This window comes from Podarcis raffonei, chromosome 1 (assembly GCF_027172205.1).
Source record: "Podarcis raffonei isolate rPodRaf1 chromosome 1, rPodRaf1.pri, whole genome shotgun sequence".
Lineage (NCBI taxonomy): Eukaryota > Metazoa > Chordata > Lepidosauria > Squamata > Lacertidae > Podarcis > Podarcis raffonei.
In genome coordinates, this window is record NC_070602.1 from 118,417,715 (window position 1) to 118,436,234 (window position 18,520).

The following is an 18,520-nucleotide window of genomic DNA, read 5'->3' on the forward strand; positions in this document are numbered from 1 at the left end:
CAACCGCCGCACGCGCGCTAAGGCCCCAGAGTCGCGTCGGCGGCGGGTCGCCTCACGCCATGAAGGCCGCCGCCGCCGCCGCCGCCCGCCAGGCCGTGCTGGTCAAGAAGCGCCGAGGGCAGGAGCGCCCAGCCACGCGTGCGTGTGAGGGGAAGGAGGCGCTGCTTGGGGGTCCGAGGAGGAAGGGCGGCGGTGGTCCCCGTTGATGCCCCTGGAGCCGCTGCCAGTTTGAGCCTCCTCATGAGGCTCGGCGCCTTCGCCCTGGCCAAATGCGGGGCGGTTGCGGGGCGAGTTTTCTCCGTCGTCTTTCTGTCTTCTCTCTTCCTGCTGGGTTGTTGGTCAGTCAGAAGAGATTCGGTGAAATCAGAATCGATGGGTTTGGTCTGCAAGAGGTGGCTGCGACACGGCAGACGTGGAGCTTTGTACAGTGCAGTGTTGAAAACAAATTTTAATTGAAGAAATATTATTATTATGTATTTTGTGTTTTTGTCTTGGTATTTTTAACTTTCGGATTTGAAAATAAGGGATCAGCAGCCTCACCTGTCCTGGAGACAGTTTAGGGGATATCTAACAATCCGGGATAGCAGCGGGAAATGGCGCTGAAATAAGGGAATTTCCCGCAAAAAAAGGGAAGGTTGACAGCTATGATTTTTATGCTGTGAACTGCCCCGAGATCTTTGGGTGGGATGCAAAGTGAATGAATGAATGGGGCTGCCCCTGAAGATGGAGATTTCAGCGTTGCTGTTTGAATTTAAAAGCTGTAGTTAGCAGGAAAATGACACATGTCATTTGGGTGCTGCCACTAACCCGTTGGGGCCTTCCCTACCTTCAGGAACTGTGGCTTATATTCTAAGCATTTCATTTTTGCCCCGCTTCCCCGCTATCAGCATTTTCATTTATGTGGCCTTAACTGTGATCGGTTTAAGGTGGGATGTCTGGGAAAATCTTGGTTTATTTCCTAAACAGTCTTCTAACTTCTCATAACAGAATCCTAGATAGGGACCTTTTGCCACTTCTGTTTTCAGGTCTTAACTTCCTTCACATAGCCAATGGCCCGTGGGAAATGTCCTTGACGTTGTGGTTATTATTCCACTATGAGGAATCCATAAGTTGACTAAGGCTGAAATCTTATATTGCTGGGGTCACCTGTTTGACATAGTGACACCATTGGGGACTTCCTTGGTGGCTGTGAAGCCTCTGAGCACCCACAAACCCCATCATGAGGTGAAGAGGGTAGCTATCTTCGAACCCCCGGTGGGAAAGTAGCAGGAATGATTGAGCTGGAGAAGGGCAAATAAAAGCTACCAGAGACGGTGGTGCCCATGGCGCCCTCCCAAAATACAAATGTACCCAGTGGCCCAAATATTTTGACAAATCCTGTCCATTGTCATTTATCTGGGAATAAGTCCCTCTGAACTCTGAAGTGTTTGCATCTCAGCAGACCTATAAGACTTTAATCCTATGAACATTTACATGGGAGCATTCTCACTGAAACCAGAGAATGAACATGTTTTTAGGGTTGCAGTGTGAAGATGTCTCCATCATACAGCATGCCCAGGGTTGCTATCTCAACCTGGTATGAAAGCATGATCGTTTTGCCCAGAAGGTGAAAGAGTCGTAATTATGATGATGATGATGATGATGATAATTATAATTTATTATTTATACCCCACCCATCTGGCTGGGCTTCCCCAGCCACTCTGGGTGGCTTCCAACAAAATATTAAAATACCGTAATGCATCTAATATTAAAAGCTTCCCTAAACAGGGCTGCGTTCAGATGTCTTCTAAAAGTGAACGGCATTTGACAGAATTTTTTTTTTTCATATTTAGCAAACGAAGATGATGTTGTGGAGGGAATATTTCTTCCGGTGGGAGTAGATCTCCGCCAAATAACTATACTCCCCAAAAAAGAATGGGAGAGGATTCACGATAGCCTCACCGCCCCAGCAAGAGAAGCAGCCCGTATTCGTGCTGAAAGGAAGGAGCGGAAAGATCTGCACTTAAAGTCTCAAGCACTTGTGAAAAACTGGCATAACACTATTGCGGTAAGTGACACACATACATTTCAGTGCCTGTGGAATGTTTATGACAGTCCTGGTTGTATTTCTATCCTTGTTCTTACTACTGGGTTGGTCAGTCAAAAGTATTTCAGTAAAATCAGAATATATGTGTTTATCAGCAATAGATTATTGCAACATGATATACATGGGGCTGCCTCTGAAGACGGTTCAGAAATTTCAGCTGGTGCAGAATTCGGCAGCCAGGTTGCTCACTGGGGGAAGATGGCTTGAGCATTTAACAACAATCCTGGCCCGACTGTACTGGCTGCCAATCAGTTTCCTGGCCCTATTCAAATTGCTGTAAAGCCTTAAATGGTTTAGGACCACAATGCCTCAAGGGGCACCTCTCTCCATATGAACCTACCTGGACCCTGAGATCATCTTCTGGTGCCCTTCTTCCTATGCCATCTCCACGAGAGGTCTGCAGGGTGGCAACACAAGAATGTTGCTTTTCTGCAGTGGTTCCCTTTTGGTGGAATGCTCTCCCCAGGGTGGCTTGCCTTGCACCTTCATTATTTATCTTTAGGTGCCAGCCAAAAATGTTTCTTTATAACCAGGCCTTTGACTTATTAAATATTCTGTGACCTTTTAAATATGTTAGTTGCAAGGGGGGGTTGTTATAATAAATAATAATAATAATAAATTTTATTTATATCCCGCCCTCCCCAGCCGAAGCTGGGCTCAGGGCGGCTAACAACAATCAAAATAATCCAACATTCTAAAAACATTCATTATAAAATTAATTAAAATCAAATTAAATTGTTGGTTTGATTTTGTTTTTTATTTAGGTATCTTATGTTCTCATTTTGTATTTTTATGTTGTAAACCTCCCTGTGATCTTCAGATGATTTAATAACTAATAATGATGATAATGATAATTTTATAGTGTGAGCTGGGAAGTCCTGGGTTCAGAACTTGCCTCAACCATGAATTTTTCAGGTCAACTCATATTGCAATAGATAAAAAATAACACTGATTTACTATGCAGGCTGTTGAGCACTATTTACATGTATAGGCCCCACTCCTCAACCAGGAAAGCTCCCAGAGGAGCTCTCAAATTGAGAAAAATAACACAGCCCCTGCCCTCAGGTTTACAGACTAAAAAACTAAATGACAAAATAGGAAAAGGGGATATGGCAGGGATCAAAGAAAAGACAGGCACCATGATCTTAAAGGTACAAGGTTTTATAAATCAACAGATTGGATGGAAACAGGCTGATCATTGTTTGTTTGTTTGTTGGTGGCTCCTGAGAAATAGCCTGGCAACCCAACCTACCTGGAAGTGACTGCAATGCAGCCAGAAGTTGCTGACCTTACTGGGTGGGGCCTTCATCTCCTGGGGCCTAAATGAAATCTTGCCAACACTTTGTGGCATCCTAGCAGGTAGGCTCATGGCTCATAGACGCCCAATACCGTCATCCTCAGATCAGATGGTCCTGCCCCTTCTCACAGGACAAGCCTCTGTGAAGGTGAGGGAAGGAGTCAGCCCAGCCGGCAAAAACAGCAGATCCTTGCTCTCTGCTGCTCATTCTGCTGCGTATTAGTGTTATTGATGCTAGTTTAAACAACAACATTCTGATCCTCAACATTGACATTGTATCTGCAACATTGGGTGCCTTGCTTGGTGTCATAATGTGCAGCATGCGTGTGCCAGAGCAGTGGGTTATATGGGGGGAAAAAGTTCGTAGTTAGTAGTTTATAAATGAACAAATGCCTGTTTACTAAAGGTAAAGGTACCCCTGCCCGTACGGGCCAGTCTTGACAGACTCTAGGGTTGTGTGCCCATCTCACTCAAGAGGCCAGGGGCCAGCGCTGTCCGGAGACACTTCCGGGTCACGTGGCCAGCGTGACATTGCTGCTCCGGCGAGCCAGAGCCGCACACGGAAACGCCGTTTACCTTCCCGCTAGTAAGCGGTCCCTATTTATCTACTTGCACCCGGGGGTGCTTTCGAACTGCTAGGTTGGCACGCGCTGGGACCGAGCAACGGGAGCGCACCCCGCCGCAGGGATTCGAACCGCCGACCTTTCGATCGGCAAGCCCTAGGCGCTGAGGCTTTTACCCACAGCGCCACCTGCGTCCCTGCGCCACCCGCGTCCCTACTCTGCTCTAGTCCGCGTCCCTGTTTACTACTCTAGACCAAATGTCTTAGTTGAGTACTTTATTACAATGCATCATGCAAGGAAGTTGGGTGCGTAGGGTTATGGGGAGGGGTAGTCCCTCTGGTGGGGTACATGTCATACTCCTTCTGGGTTAGTTTATCCACCTTTGGTCCCCACCCTGCCCTCAGCTCTTACCTGTGACAGCAGCAACTCCCTGGGAGTGGCTTCAGCTGGCTGGATAAACCAGGTGTGGGTAGCTGATGGGTCTCAAAACCTAGGTGAGTTAGGGTTTGCAAAGACAGGCTCTGGCGGATTGAATGGATGAGACTTAATAGTGGGTCCAGTTGTCAAGAAGGCAGTTTCTATATGTGCTATAGAAATCTGTGAGGACAGATGGGGCTTGTTAACCTGGGAAGGTAGCCCACCTAGGAGAAGGAAAAAACTGATCCTAAACCTTTGCTGCCTTGTGGGATATCTTCAGGAGAAGAAAAGGATAAGAAGTAAACCCTGCAGTCCCTAAGATGGTTCGCGCCTTTTAGGATTCTTTTTGGCAACTCCTGCAGCCAAGCTTGTGCCAAACATATCACTCTGCTTTTCTTTCGACCAAATCAGCTAGACTGAAAGGGGGATGGGGTGGATCTTGTCTGGGCAGCACAGGACGTCTATACACACTGCCCAGGCTTGTGCCCTGATGAGGTCACTTTGGTGCTGCTAACACATCGGTTTGACTTTATCCCCAGAGGTTTACTCCATTTTTTCTCGAGACAGACAGATTGCAACAAGAATGAATGAATGAATAAAATATTGCATTGCAGGGTATGGCACAAGCAAAACTGAAAGCCAAGAAAGAGCGTCAGGAGAGGGATGAGGAAGAAAAAAGAAAGGTTGACCTGGAAGAAGCAAAGTATGAAGCACAGAAGCGAAAAGAAGCAGTGGCAGAATCCAAACTCTATCAGTACTATCAGAATGAGAGAGTGAAAGACTTCCATGTAACATTTATTATTATTATTATTATTATTATTATTATTATTATTATTATTTCACTTTAATGTGGGGGATATGTTCAACATAGAAGCTGTATTAAATGAGGGAAATAGGCACAATCAAAATGGCTGTTAATAAGCTTTGCTTGGGGTCAGAAGAAGCCGAGAGTATCTGGGAAAACATTGTCTAATACAATAAGCAATGGGGGACTAGCATTCTCATCAGTAAAAAACTGCTATCAGGAAGCCCTCTTAACAAATTTGAAAAACTGGTTTCATTGACACAGATCATTAATATTGGAAGAAGGTAATAGCTCTGTGTGAGGCCATGAGAACCAGCTTATGCCTTTCTTTGCAAAGCAGGCCAGTCACATCCAAACTGTCTAGGAATGGCTGCCACCCCCCACCTCATCTTAATGTGTATAGGCCCCAGACGGGAGCAGATTCTGAGGCTATTGAAGAAAGACTGGTACAGGGACTCTGAGATAGCATCCTGTTTACTTGACCTTCCCCAGTTGAAAGAAACTTGCTTTCCTCCCTCAACTTGTTTGATGAAGCAAGCAGAGCCAGCACCCAGCTCTCTGCCTCTACCCAGAGATCAGAGCAACCTGCTTTCCCATGTCGGCTCCAGTCCCTATACCTTTGTGGCATGAACCAAGTGACTTAGGCTCATGGGTCCCCCCCAACCTTGTGAGTTGGCAAACTTCTCTAATTATATAAAATTTAAACTTATATCTCAATGGTACTTTCCACTAGTAAGATTGAACCATATATCTAGGACAACAAGCAATATACAGTATGCTGGTTTATGTAAAGCAACAAATGCAGATATGTGTCATATTTTTTGGACTTGTCCCAAAACAAAGATTCTTTGGATTGAAATATGTAAAAGAAATTGATATTATAGCAGGGTATACATTTCTAATGAACTCACATACCCAATATTGTTTGGGTATGTGAAAGATCGTGTTTTAACAGACAATAGAGAGACGGTTATAAATTTATTGACTGTTGCTTGTATAACTATTAGCTCCTAAGTGGAAAGAAGAAAAAACTCTTATCAGCAGAGAACTGGGTAATCAAAATATGGGAGGTTGTAAATATGATAAAATCGACAAACATGGTCAGAGTTAGAAAAGGAAGACATTCTCATGATCATTTTATAGAGTAATTGAATTTGTTTATAATATATTGGAATAACAAAGCACAAGACAATATAAACCCCCACATGTTATTAAGTATCATGTAATTTAACTTTCAGAGTTCTCTCTCTTAACACATTAGAAATTATCAGCTACTGTTGTTAAGGGGAAACATCATTTGTATAATACTTACATCACTGGTGCATCGTTTATTGCTTTAAAATGTTGTTTGTTGTTTAAATAAAACAATAAAAAGAATCCCTATCAAATGTTGCCATTTTATTTTGCAGAGAGCCCTCTTACTTACCGAATGCTTAAAAGAAAGAGATGCTCAGATTGAATTTAAAAAGGTAAAAGAGAACCTGTACCGCTGCAGAGATGAAGAAGTAGAACGTGAACGTCAAAAAGCCGTACGAAAAGAGGAGGAAAAGATTAGAGAGAACCGTAGGAAGAGAGTGCAACTCAGCAAGGATCAACTGGAACAGTAAATATAATTAGCAAGAGCTCTGTTTTTTAAGACCACAGAATAAAATAAATGTGTCATTTGTGGCGTAAGCACATTTGCCCCATAAAGCAACAACATAGAAGCTGATCTGTTTTAACATTTGCTGGGGGATGGGGCAGGAAACCAAAACATACCATATTGGACCATGTTCTGAATTAGCAGCTGCAACTCCTTACTACCTCTCACTGCTGGAAGGAAGTTGTACTCCAAGTACCATTTGCCCTGGGACTCCGAAAGTGAGGGGAAGGCCTCTGTTGCTAGTCAACAGAATAAGGACCTTCGCAGGGATGCTGCATCTTTTTTAGGAACAATACAAGTGGCGAGTTGAAGGCCAGCCTGCCCTCAACCATTGGCCAGACAGTGATGATGATGATGATTTATTAATTATACCCCGCCCATCCAGCTGGGTTTCCTCAGCCACTCTGGGCGGCTCCCAACAGATTAAAAACATAATAAAACATCAAATATTAAAAACCTCCCTAAACAGCGCTACCTTCGGATATCTTCTAAAAGTCAGATAGTTGTTTATTTCCTTGACATCTGATAGGAGGGTGTTCCACAGGGTGGGTGCCACCACCGAGTTGGCCCTCTGCCTGGTTCCTTCCTCCCCCCACTCCTTAAATTAAAGAACGCTCAGCTCCAACTGCCAGTTGATCTGAAAGTTCAGAATTAAACGGCTAAGGACCGCAATACCTCAAGGACCGCCTCTTTCCATAAGAACCTACCGGACTCTGAGATCGTCTTCTGAGGCCCTCCTTCATGTGCCTCCTCGAGAGGTTTGGAGGGTGGTAACACAAGAACAGGCCTTCTCTGCAGTGGCTCCCCGTCCGTGGAATGCTCTCCCCAGGGAAGTTTGCCTGGCACCTTCATACCTTTAGGCACCAGGCAAAAACGTTCCTTTTTAACCAGGCCTTTGGTTGATCCAATTTGCATCCTATGCCCTTTTAAAACTTCTTGTTGTTGTGGGGAGGGGGGCTATTGGGTTGTTGTTTTTATTTTTATTAGGTGTTTTGTGGTTTTATATCTTGATTTTATTCTGTGAACCGCCCTGAGACCCCGGGGTATAGGGCAGTATATAAATTCAGTAAATAATAATTGAAAGGAAGGCCACCCTGGCATCTGCCTCTCAGCCAGAGGAGCAAGGGCACCGGTAGGATTTTTAATTTTCCAAACTGTTTTAATGTTTTAAAAATCGTATTGGAGATAATTTGATTGTAAAGTGGGGGTACACCTTTCGAGAGAGAGAAAAAAGAAGTCCTGCGAATAACTGCTATCCACCTGTACCAGTCTTCTTGAGCATCCAGAACTTCTGCCAATTGTAGAGGAACTTTAGACATGGCTCATTGACCAATCTTTTCCATGTTTTAGGATAAAAGAGCATGAACGTCTAGCAGAACTGAGCAGGCTGGAAGACAAAAGGGAAAGGGCAGAGATTCAGGAGCAGGTCCTGCTAAATCAACAGGAAGTGCTGCAGAAAGAGCAGGAGGAGCGTGAAGACAAAATCAGGCGTAGAAAGGAGCATCAGGTATGAAATGGGAGTTAGTAGCCAAATGTATGGAACCTAGGATCTGAAAAAACGCATTTCAGTTTCCACTGGACTTTGACTAGGTGCTGAACTTGGACAAATTACCAGTCAAATTACTCACAGGCCTGCTTATGACAAACGGAGGGGAAGTCGGTTTCTAGTGCTTAGGCCAAGAGCTTGTGTCATTGCTTTTCAGATATGACTTTGTAGGGGAGCCTTTAGTTCAAAGGTCAGGAGAGAGAGGCTGCCTCCAGGCACAATTTTGTTTGGATAGGTGATTGTTAAGGATCTGCTAATTCAGCATCTGTGAGGCTCACACAGATGATGGTGCTCTCTACTAATCCCAATGGCAGATTGGATATTGGTAATACAGTCGTACCTTGGAAGTCGAACAGGATCCGTTCTGGAAGTCCGTTCAACTTCCGAAACATTCAGAAACCCAAGCGTGGCTTCTGATTGGCTGCTCCTGCAGCCATTCGAAAGCCGCAGAAGCCCCGTTGGATGTTCAGCTTCCAAAAATAGTTTGCAAACCGGAACACTCACTTCTGGGTTTGCGGCATTCGGGAGCCAAAATGTTCAAGAACTAAACTGTTCAAAAACCAAAATACGACTGTTTTAGTGAAGGTGGTACAGTCTAACTCTGCTATAGTGTCAAACCAGCTGTTGACAAAGTTGCCTTCTGGGCAAAATCTAAAGGGCATTTCCCATTCGTGTTTCATCACCTGTTGATATCTTTGTGGAACCTGCGTATGAAACAATGCCAATAGTCTCCATACTTGACAGAAATGACTTCTAGTTAGGTGCACAAAGGGCGGGAATTTGTAAGCAGTGCAAAAATTGGAGTTCAGTCATATTTTTGCAGCGAGTTGTCTGTATTGGGACCAATACAAGCCACAAGGTGCACTTTTTCAAGGACAGGGTGTCAGGAGCTCCATAACAGCTACACAGCTCCAACATTGGTACCCATGTTTACACGAGATGACATTAATATGCTGTCTTATATTTGCACTGTCACCACCGCTTCTTGCTCCTTTGATGTCGAAAACAGGAACAAATCCCTATAAATCTCCTTCTGCCAACTCTGTACTTTGCATAAATACATAACATTCTTCATGATCTTTTCTCTCATCTTCCATAGCTCGGGCCTAACTGGTGCAAACGCAGTGAAGCCTTAAGTAAAGATTCTGCCCCACCCCTCTGCAAACACGCACCCAGAAAGCGTTAGGATTGGGCAGAAGTGTCATTCCAGCCCCAGTTTGCCCAGTGAAGGCACAGGTCATTGGAGAGCTACTGCTGGTGGTGCTCCCACTGATGATAGCTGGCCAAGCCCTTGATACAGGGTGTTTGGGGTCTTGTGTGAAGCAGGGCCGGCCAAGGATCAGCAAAAAACAAAAATCCACCTTCTACCCTGACCAGCAGGAGGCAGCAGGGCTTCCTCCAATTATCCTCCAGCCAGTCGACTTATCTATAGTGTGCTCTGCTCGACACTTATTTTGGTAAACAAAACACGCATTCTGAGTTTTTTCGTGTGTTTTTTTAAAGGCACATGTTGCTGACCAGGTGACTCTCAAGGCTATCGAGAAGCAAAAAGAAGAGGAAGAGGATGATAAAGTCCGAGCACATTATAAAGCAAAGCAGGCTATGGCTAAGCTGAGAAAAGCAAAAGAAGATGAAATGCACAGGTAGGCAGAATGTGAGCGGGAAATGGAAACACATTACCCAAATAAAACAAGGCACAGTTTTCTAGCATTACAGTAGAGACCCCATCTTGCACACAGAGATATTATGAAAGGAATGTAACACTGCGGCTGTTCTTGCATCCGTGCCAGCGTTTCCGCTTGCCTGACAACAATCCCCCCTCCTCCCCATCATATTCTTCTGGGGGTTCTTCATGGTCCCAATAGAGCCAATTTCAGAGGGGTGGGGGGCGGGGAGTCCTGTTGCACTAATGAAGATTTTTAGTTGGCCTCTGCTAGCAGGACTTGTTTGTTGAATCCTGCTCTGTGGGACCAAGGACTCTTGATTCAGTTTTATTCTGCTGCAAACTCTTTTTTTTATTTTATTTGACTGATAACATTTGCATCCTGCATTTCTTCCGTCGTGGAACCCAAGGCAGCATACAGAGAGTTGCCAAGCAATCTCCCAACCTTAAGATCACTGATTTGAGATAATGTTTTAAAACTGTTTTTTAGACTGCCGTGTCTGCTGCCCTGGATGGAAGGGCAGGATAGAAATCAAACAAACAAATGTGCCCACAGACCTGCCTAGGAACCAGTATAAGAGATGAATATTATACAGAGGCACGGATGAAGAATAGGATGCAGCCAGTGGGCCAGACAGTTACCTCGGTGATGTACTGTGGGCCATTCTGACAAATGTCAATCACCCGACATCACAAGTGACTCCAAGCAAACTAGAATTCCTTTGCAGGTGCCGCTTGAACTGCAACCACAGAGAAATATTCTTCTGTCACCAGCTTCAATTCAAGCCGGCCCTTCAAAGAGATACTTGCACTTACAGCAAACTATGTTTGGGGCTTGCAGCAAGTGCAGATTCCAGCCAGGTTGCGAAGCCCACTTCAGGCAAGCAGCAACTCCATATTACATCTGACCCCAGTGGGCACTAGTCAGCTGATTGATGCTGACCGCAAGCTGACTTTGGGTAGGCACCAACAGGTCAGGAACACTAGTGCAGATTTACTTACTTACTTACTAGTGCAGATTTACAGGCAGCTCCCGATTTGCATTCTGGGTCATCACACGCAATGGCAGAGTGCACATAAGCCCTCCTCCTTTTCCAGCCACATCTGGGTCGCTGCGATGTGCGTGTGCACAGTCGTGCGCCAGTTGGATGTGTGTAAATCAGCTGTTGCTTGTGTTAACTTTGCTGACTTTGTGTTAACTTGGTGACTTTGCTTTCACCACCAATCAGCTGAAGATCGCTGACAGCAAGCCTCTCTCACCGAGGAACAACTGGGAGCGTTTTAAGGCTCCTGATTGCTCCTTGGCAGCCAGCTCGCCACCTGTCTGGCACCAGGTGTCACGTATGGGTAGAGATACAGAACATCAGTCCTTCCTCTGATTGGCATAGAGGAGTGTGGTTTTATCCAGTTTGGTAGTTTAATCAAGGCATGCCCCAGGCCTCCCCTCACAGCATGCAGTTGATGAATCTTGGCACTTATGGCTGAACCATTGCAGGTTAATGGAGGAGCACAGAGACAACATTACTAGCCGCCTCCTGGCTCATATGAAAAAGGAGGCTGATGATGAGGATGAGCGTATCGCTAGGGACATTGCAGAGACGGATGCACAGCTGGAGAGAGAACGCAAAGAAAAAGAAGAAAAGAACAATGCTGAACTGAAATCCATCACAGAGCACAGAATGAATGTGGTAAGAAAAATAAAATTAAGCATGCTTTTCTGTTTCACCATTTCTTATTTATCAGTTGGGATGGAATCCAGCATTGGGTCAGCAGTCTGCTTGCACAACTGGATTTCACTTTTACCTCTTCCCCCGTGCACCCCATAATAGGTTTCAGAGGATCTCCCAGCCATGTAGAGCAGATTTTGAGGGTATGTGGGAGACCACAAGGGAGGGAGAGAAAGGTGAAGTTGCATTGAGAGAGCAGAAGTTCAGTTTGCGAGTAGACAGTGGATGCAACCTTTAGTCTCAAAAAATAGACTTCTTTTACACAGGCCCTGAGCAGCTTTCATGAAAGCAAGTTCCGTTAAAATAGTGGGACTGGCTTACACATAAAAGTATTTAAAAATTGGATGCCCAGAATATCAAAATTGCATTTATGTAACTCTTAATGTTAGTAGCAGGGTAGAGAGTCATCAGATCTTAGGCTTCACTACCACAGGATAAGAACTGGATTGTGTTGTTATAGATTAAAAGGAAAGAAGAGAAAGAAAAACAGGACAGACTAGAGGCTCAAGAAATACTTTGTGGACAAATAGAAGCAGATCGGATTTTCCAAGAACTGGAGAAAGACAAGAAACATAGAAATCATTGTGCAAACTTAAAATTACAAGACTTCCATGTCATGCAGATAGTAAGTATGGGCATTAAGTTTACAAAGTAAACTTCTTTAAAAAGGGCGAAAATGGAATATGACTTGTACTTTTCTGTCTAGTGCTTGAGAGGGCAGTCTTGAGTGAGAAAACTGCCCTCTGCACCTGCAAATGGATGAAGTCCCAGAGACAAGCTTCCTTTGTCTCCAGATGACAAATGCCTTAGAGAAAGGAACCTTGCATACTGTCAGAAATCAAAGAAAACCGGGAACATCATCATTGTAGTGTAATAGTCAGAGGCTTGAATCCTGACTATCATGAGCAGAAAACTCACAGAAGTATTCTTTCTTTCTTTCTTTCTTTCTTTCTTTCTTTCTTTCTTTCTTTTTCCGTCTCTGTCTCTTTCTGTCTCTTTCTTCCTCCTCTGCACACCAGTCCTCTCCAGAGGGTTATAGGGGGTCCTGCACAGTGTAGGTTTCCGGGGCGTTGCCAGAGGAAGGGGGAGAATTTCCCAAAATCAGATGAGGGGGATCTTCCATGTTTTGGAAGTGTAGGTGGTATTTTAAATATTTAAATAGGCAAAAACCAACAGGTTCCCTGCTCCCAAGCGGCAAACAACAGTGGCAATGAATGAAAGAGACCGCGTGAGCGCAGGGAGGGAAGAAAATAGACAAATGCCATTACAGATACTGAAAGCTTAGTTTCACTGGATTAAACTGGGATTCTCAGAATGCTGAATTTTACATTCAGTAGTTAATGCTGTACTTGTGTCCCACTCACAATGTTTATTAACTTTATAGAACAAGGATTGCACCCACACGATATCATTTATCCTAGCTAGTGCTTCAGTCGTGTGCTAATTATTATTATTATTGAGGGAATCAGGACATCTATAACTTTATAGTTTCAGTTTTAATGTATTATAAAATTATTGTTGGATATATTTAAGACTTCCCTCCTCCCTTCCAATGCAGGTCGAAAAAAAGTTAAAAGAAGATCGTGAGAAACAAGCGGATACGGACTATGTCAGACAAAAAGAACGCATTTTATTATTCAAGGAGCAGGAATTCCAGAAGTACGCAAAGAAAATCATTGATGAGCAATCCAAGACAACTCGGAATCTCTACCCTCTTTTGAAAGCACTCAGTGAAGGTGACTCAGGTATAAACAGACCAGTTTTTAGAGAAAATGAACAGCCGTGTGAAAAGCAGCCTACTAAGCTGCCGTTTATAGGTGACACAGCTCAAGAAATGAAATGGTTAAATGAATATGAATATGGGCACACTAAGGGTCGGCTAGGTTTTTCATGGTAAGGAAAACCCGAATGCTACAGTGAATGTCTAATGCATTTTTAAATTACCCCAAATTGCAGTAGAAAATTAGCAAGTTTAAGATGCCTTAATAAAGGTTGCAACCATCCAAATATATTTACATATAACTTTGAAAATCCGTAGCTCTAATGATGTGTAGCATTTAGAAGTTCCAAAACAGCCATTCACACCTTTCTATTCAGTTTTATTTCAGGAATTTCTACTCCTTTATTCCTTCAGTTTCTGCCACCTGTACGAACACCAAAAATAACACGCACTTCACGAACAAACCATTTGCTGTACCTCTTCCGTTTAAACTTTTGAGGCTAAAAGCATTAACTAGCCACTTAGTTCTAAACATAAGATTCCTGATCAGGTATTTGCCTCTTGATGGCCAAAATCCCACCCATGGCTATTTTTCTTTCAATAGCCGGCATGCCACTCCCTAATCCCGATCAAGACTGTGGCATTGTGGGGAGGTATATGCAATTTAACCCTCGCTATGCTCTCAGTCTGGATGGGACTCCCCCTCTCCTGCTTTTTGCACTCGAAGCTAATGGATGTTCCCCTGGTGCTCCCATGCACATAGGAGGCAGTGATCTGGATTGGGACCACGGTGGGAGAGGGGCAAAAAGAGTTAGAGCCCACCTACCCTCCACTACACTAGTTATTTGTGAAAGAGAGAAACGTCATGCACTGGAGCGACTGTGGCACTCAAAGTAGGGAGCCATATGCAAGCAAGTAACTGTAGTTGGGAACAGAGGTGCTTATCCTTTCCCTCACCCCCTTGACTGGGAAACCTCATCTTGGGCCAGACGGAATATGAAGTAGCTAGGGCTGCAGAATAAATGCAACAGGAAGACAGCATCTCTCCTGCTGCCTTCTGTTGTTCCCTTTCAACTGCCCCTCGCTGCTTTGCGTGTCACATTGGGAAGTGCCATCAACTTGGAAGATTAAAAGGAAGATGAGCAGTGGCTGGTTTTCTACACATAGTAGGAATAGTGCGACCCTTAGTATGAGTAAGTCATGGACCACGTACCTTGTGATCTTCTGTCACCCCTTCTTGATCAATCATCATCTAGCCTTTAAGCAATATTTTAATCAACAGATAACTAAGACCTCACTATAAGTGCCTCTTTGATGAACAGTGAAAAGAAACAATTGTTTATCTTAAGTGTGAGATGGCTTACAACGTAATAAAGGATAATTTCCAGCAATGCACTGTTTACTTGTAATAAAAGCTTTGTTATGACATCATTTTGCAGTTTTGGAGTTGACATATTGCCCAGGGAACAATATTGTTCAATGTTGACTTTTATAAAGCAAAACTGTTTATAGAAATGCGTTGGAAACCTCTTTACCAAAAAACGAATAGCAGTGGTGTTTTAAATAAAATAAAAACAAACTGCAGCATTTATTTATTACATTTCTGCCCTGCCTTTCCTCCAGGGAGCTAAATGCAATAAAAATGGGATCCCGAAATGGTTTTTCCCATCCAGGTACTGACCAGACTCAGAGCTACTTAACCTTAGCGTGGTTCCTGCATCATGAGCTTCAGATGCTGCTGAAGGCCAATTTAAATTGGATTCCCCAATTTGTGTCATACCTCTGGTGTTGCAAAGGAGATATGCAGACAAGATAAGTTTTCCTTTCAGGTTTGGAAATTGCTACCACAAGGTGGGTGCAGATATACAACTGGCGTTGGGAATTTAGGCATCTAGAATTTGCATTGCATGTAGGTAACTTGTTGGTTCCATGCCTCTCAGTAAGGCACAATACGAGGCCACCAACAGGCAAGTTAGGGGGTTCTACCTACTGGGGAACTCCCCTGGTATAAAGGGATACCTTAGTTTGTGGTTTTAGAGATGTCACCTGGAGACAGTAGCTTAGCTTCAGAGTTCTATTTATTAGCAGCTGCCACAAGGCCAACCAGTTCAACAGCGAAGAGCCCATGAAAAATCTTGATGCTGAAGGTGGTGTACAGGTTACATTCCAGAAAACACCTCTCCACAAAGGCTTCCATTCAAAATATATTTTTTTTGTAGTAAAACAGGGTCCTTTGAGGATGCAAAACCTGAGGCATGCAAAGTGACATACAACAGAGACCAGGCCTATAGTGCAGCCTATCGTATAGATGCTTGAGACAGCAGCGATCGTGGTTGAGACACTGAACCACTTCATATAGCTGAAACAGGACCTCATTTCCCCAAATGGTCTTTTAGAATCAAACTGTAAGAAGAAAAGATTACAGATACAGCTGCTAGTCTGAATAGGACTTAATTTAGAGGCAGCTCTTTGGATCAGGAGATTCATGACCTAAACAGAGAGAAAATGAGACAAGTAGGATCAATTATATACGGTATATCAGCTTACGAGAATAACTCGTACTGCCGTTTGACTTCCCTAGCTTGCTGCATTGCTGTGGACCAGGGTTTCCAAACTCTTCATACTTTTTTGGCATTTCACGACACAGTAATTCAGTTTTACTAGCAAACCAGAGGTTAAACTAATCCCTTTCCAGCCCTGGGAAGAGCACAGGCAGCGTTTGTGCACACTGAAGCCGACACACTAACGTGTCGCAACACACAGCTTGGAAAGCTTTGCTGTAGACTGTACTGCTGCTAGTTTCCAGTATCAGTGTCATGTTTTCTGCCATGAGCAATGTCAAGCCAGCCCTTGCACATGATAGCCAGTTTACTCTGTAGCCAGAAATATCACGTGGCATAGCTTTGCTGGGAGTGTATCGCTTCCAACTTCAAGTTGTGGGTTGCCTGCTAGAATACACCTCCCTGCGTGAAGAAAACAAACAAACAAATCAGGGGGAAAGCAGCCCTTTTGCACATGCGAGAAGGTGTTTGTTTTAGATAAGGAAATGTGGGAGGGGAAACACAATACCCACTTGCAGTGTGAGTTGATAGGGTCTTAACAGTGTGCTATTGCATGATGACTGAATGTGTAAATTCTTTCAGGGGAGGGGTTTAAAACACTGCTATTGGATACAGTGGAATCTTCTTTGAGTCTCAAGGTGCTTTCAAGCAGGTGCTTACTGTGGGATTAATGCTTCCCATGCAAAAAAGGTAAAGGACCGCTGGACATTTAAGTCCTGTCAAAGGCGACTGGGGTTGTGGCACTCATCTCGCTTTTCAGGCCAAGGGAGCCGGCTTTTGTCCACAGACAGCTTTCTGGGTCATGTGGCCAGCATGACTAAACCGCTTGTGGCGCAACGGAACATCATGATGGAAACCAGAGTGCACAGAAATGCCGTTTACCTTCCTGCCGCAGCGGTACCTATTTATCTACTTGCACTGGAGTGCTTTTCAACTGCTAGGTTGGCAGGAGCTGGGACAGAGCCATGGGAGCTCACCCTGTACTGTGGATTCGAACTGCCAACCTTCCAATCGGCAAGCCCTCAGTGGTTTAGACCACAGCGCCACCTGTGGTCCTGCTTCCGATGCAAGCAAATTTAGGGCAGTGTCTGCACAGCGTTTATTTAGGATTTACCCTTTCTGAAAGGGGAGGCTCGGAGAAGTTTTTATAACTATTGTCAATGACCCATTTGCAATATCTCAACAACCTGTCTTCAAATTAAGCCATCGAAACACCCTCACTGAGTGATAATCATAGAATTATAGAGTTGGAAGGGACCCTAAGGATCATCTGGTCTATCCCTTGCAATGCAGGCATCTTTCATGCAATGTGGGACTTGAACCCGTGACCCAAGGTTGAGTCTCATGCTCTGTCCTCTCAGATATCATGGTTGAGGGCATAGGTGCTTCACATCGTTTACGGCAGCCAAAGCAAAAATATATGAAGAAATGATTTGGCTGTATATTTCAGGCTGCTCAAAATGTATCCTGTTTCCCTTTCTCTTCTAATTTCCATAGGAGTTATTACCCTCACTTCCAGTCATTTCAGTTTTATGAGGCGACTCAAAGGAAACAGTGACAGTCATTAGATGCTATGTAAGTCAACAAAGTACATGGAGCCATCAAAGCAAAAATAGAATTATTATTCCATTGTCTTATTTTTTATCAGAAATACTCCCCAGGACAAGACTATGGAAAACTTCACAAATAATTTCACGGAAGCATATGTAAAACGTGTGAGTCTGACTGCTGCTACATTTACTTAGGACAGGCAAAGTACAGTACCATCATAAGTCAGATACTTAAAATATTTTACATAAAGTAATAGAATTTTTGTTGGTTTAGAATATGAACATGCCCTATATATATTCCTAATTGCACTACTGTTTGGTTCCATTTGGTGTTTGCATTTGGTTTTCTTGTGGTCGGTATGGACCTGACCTTGAATAAAAACCAGATGTCTGTCTGTCTAGCAGCCAGCCAGCTTTTAATAATAAATAATAATAATAAAGATCAACAACTTGATGTGAAGAAACAGCTATAGGACAGGTTCAATCCTTCCAAAAGCATTGAAATATCCCTTATCTGGAGCCCTGGAGAGCCACAATCAGCCACAATAACTAGATGATACTGACCTACATGAACCAATGGTTGACTCACTATAAAGGCAGCTTCTGATGTACCTGGAAGAAAGTCCCACGGGTTATAATTGTTTGACATTTAAAAATGCTTTAAAAAGTTTTTGGAAGAGGGTAAAAATAATAGCTCACATCAATTTATTTTGGCATCGTGCTGTGCCAGAAAAAGTCATACGGCTGATTACCAAAGAAAATATATACGTGTATGCAACATGCTGTTTTTCTTTGGTCTGCATGCTACTTTGGACTGTATTGCCTAGAAGGACTAGGCAAAAGTGTACAAAAGTGCTTATCTAATGACATTTTGACTGACAGTTTTTTTTGTAAAAAAATATATTTCCTAAGTAGGGCCAGCCCTCATAGTCAATTTCCTCCA

At 43.7% G+C, this 18,520-nt stretch overlaps 1 protein-coding gene across 3 annotated transcripts; it reads left to right on the forward strand.

Moving 5' to 3' along the window:
• The first annotated feature begins 41 nt into the window (after positions 1 to 41).
• Positions 42 to 15,064, forward strand: CFAP210 (cilia and flagella associated protein 210). Of its 3 annotated transcripts, none has more exons than XM_053359977.1 (9): positions 42 to 144; positions 1,833 to 2,047; positions 4,978 to 5,151; positions 6,578 to 6,771; positions 8,161 to 8,317; positions 9,860 to 9,999; positions 11,515 to 11,707; positions 12,207 to 12,371; positions 13,305 to 15,064. In XM_053359977.1, exons 1-9 carry the CDS (start codon positions 60 to 62, stop codon positions 13,641 to 13,643), a joined length of 1,662 nt encoding a protein of 553 aa, XP_053215952.1. In that variant the 5' UTR covers positions 42 to 59; the 3' UTR covers positions 13,644 to 15,064. The 3 variants fall into 3 exon arrangements, with proteins under 3 accessions (XP_053215952.1, XP_053215960.1, XP_053215966.1); XM_053359985.1 differs by having other exon boundaries at positions 42 to 138; XM_053359991.1 differs by lacking the exon at positions 12,207 to 12,371.
• The last annotated feature ends 3,456 nt before the right edge of the window (positions 15,065 to 18,520 follow it).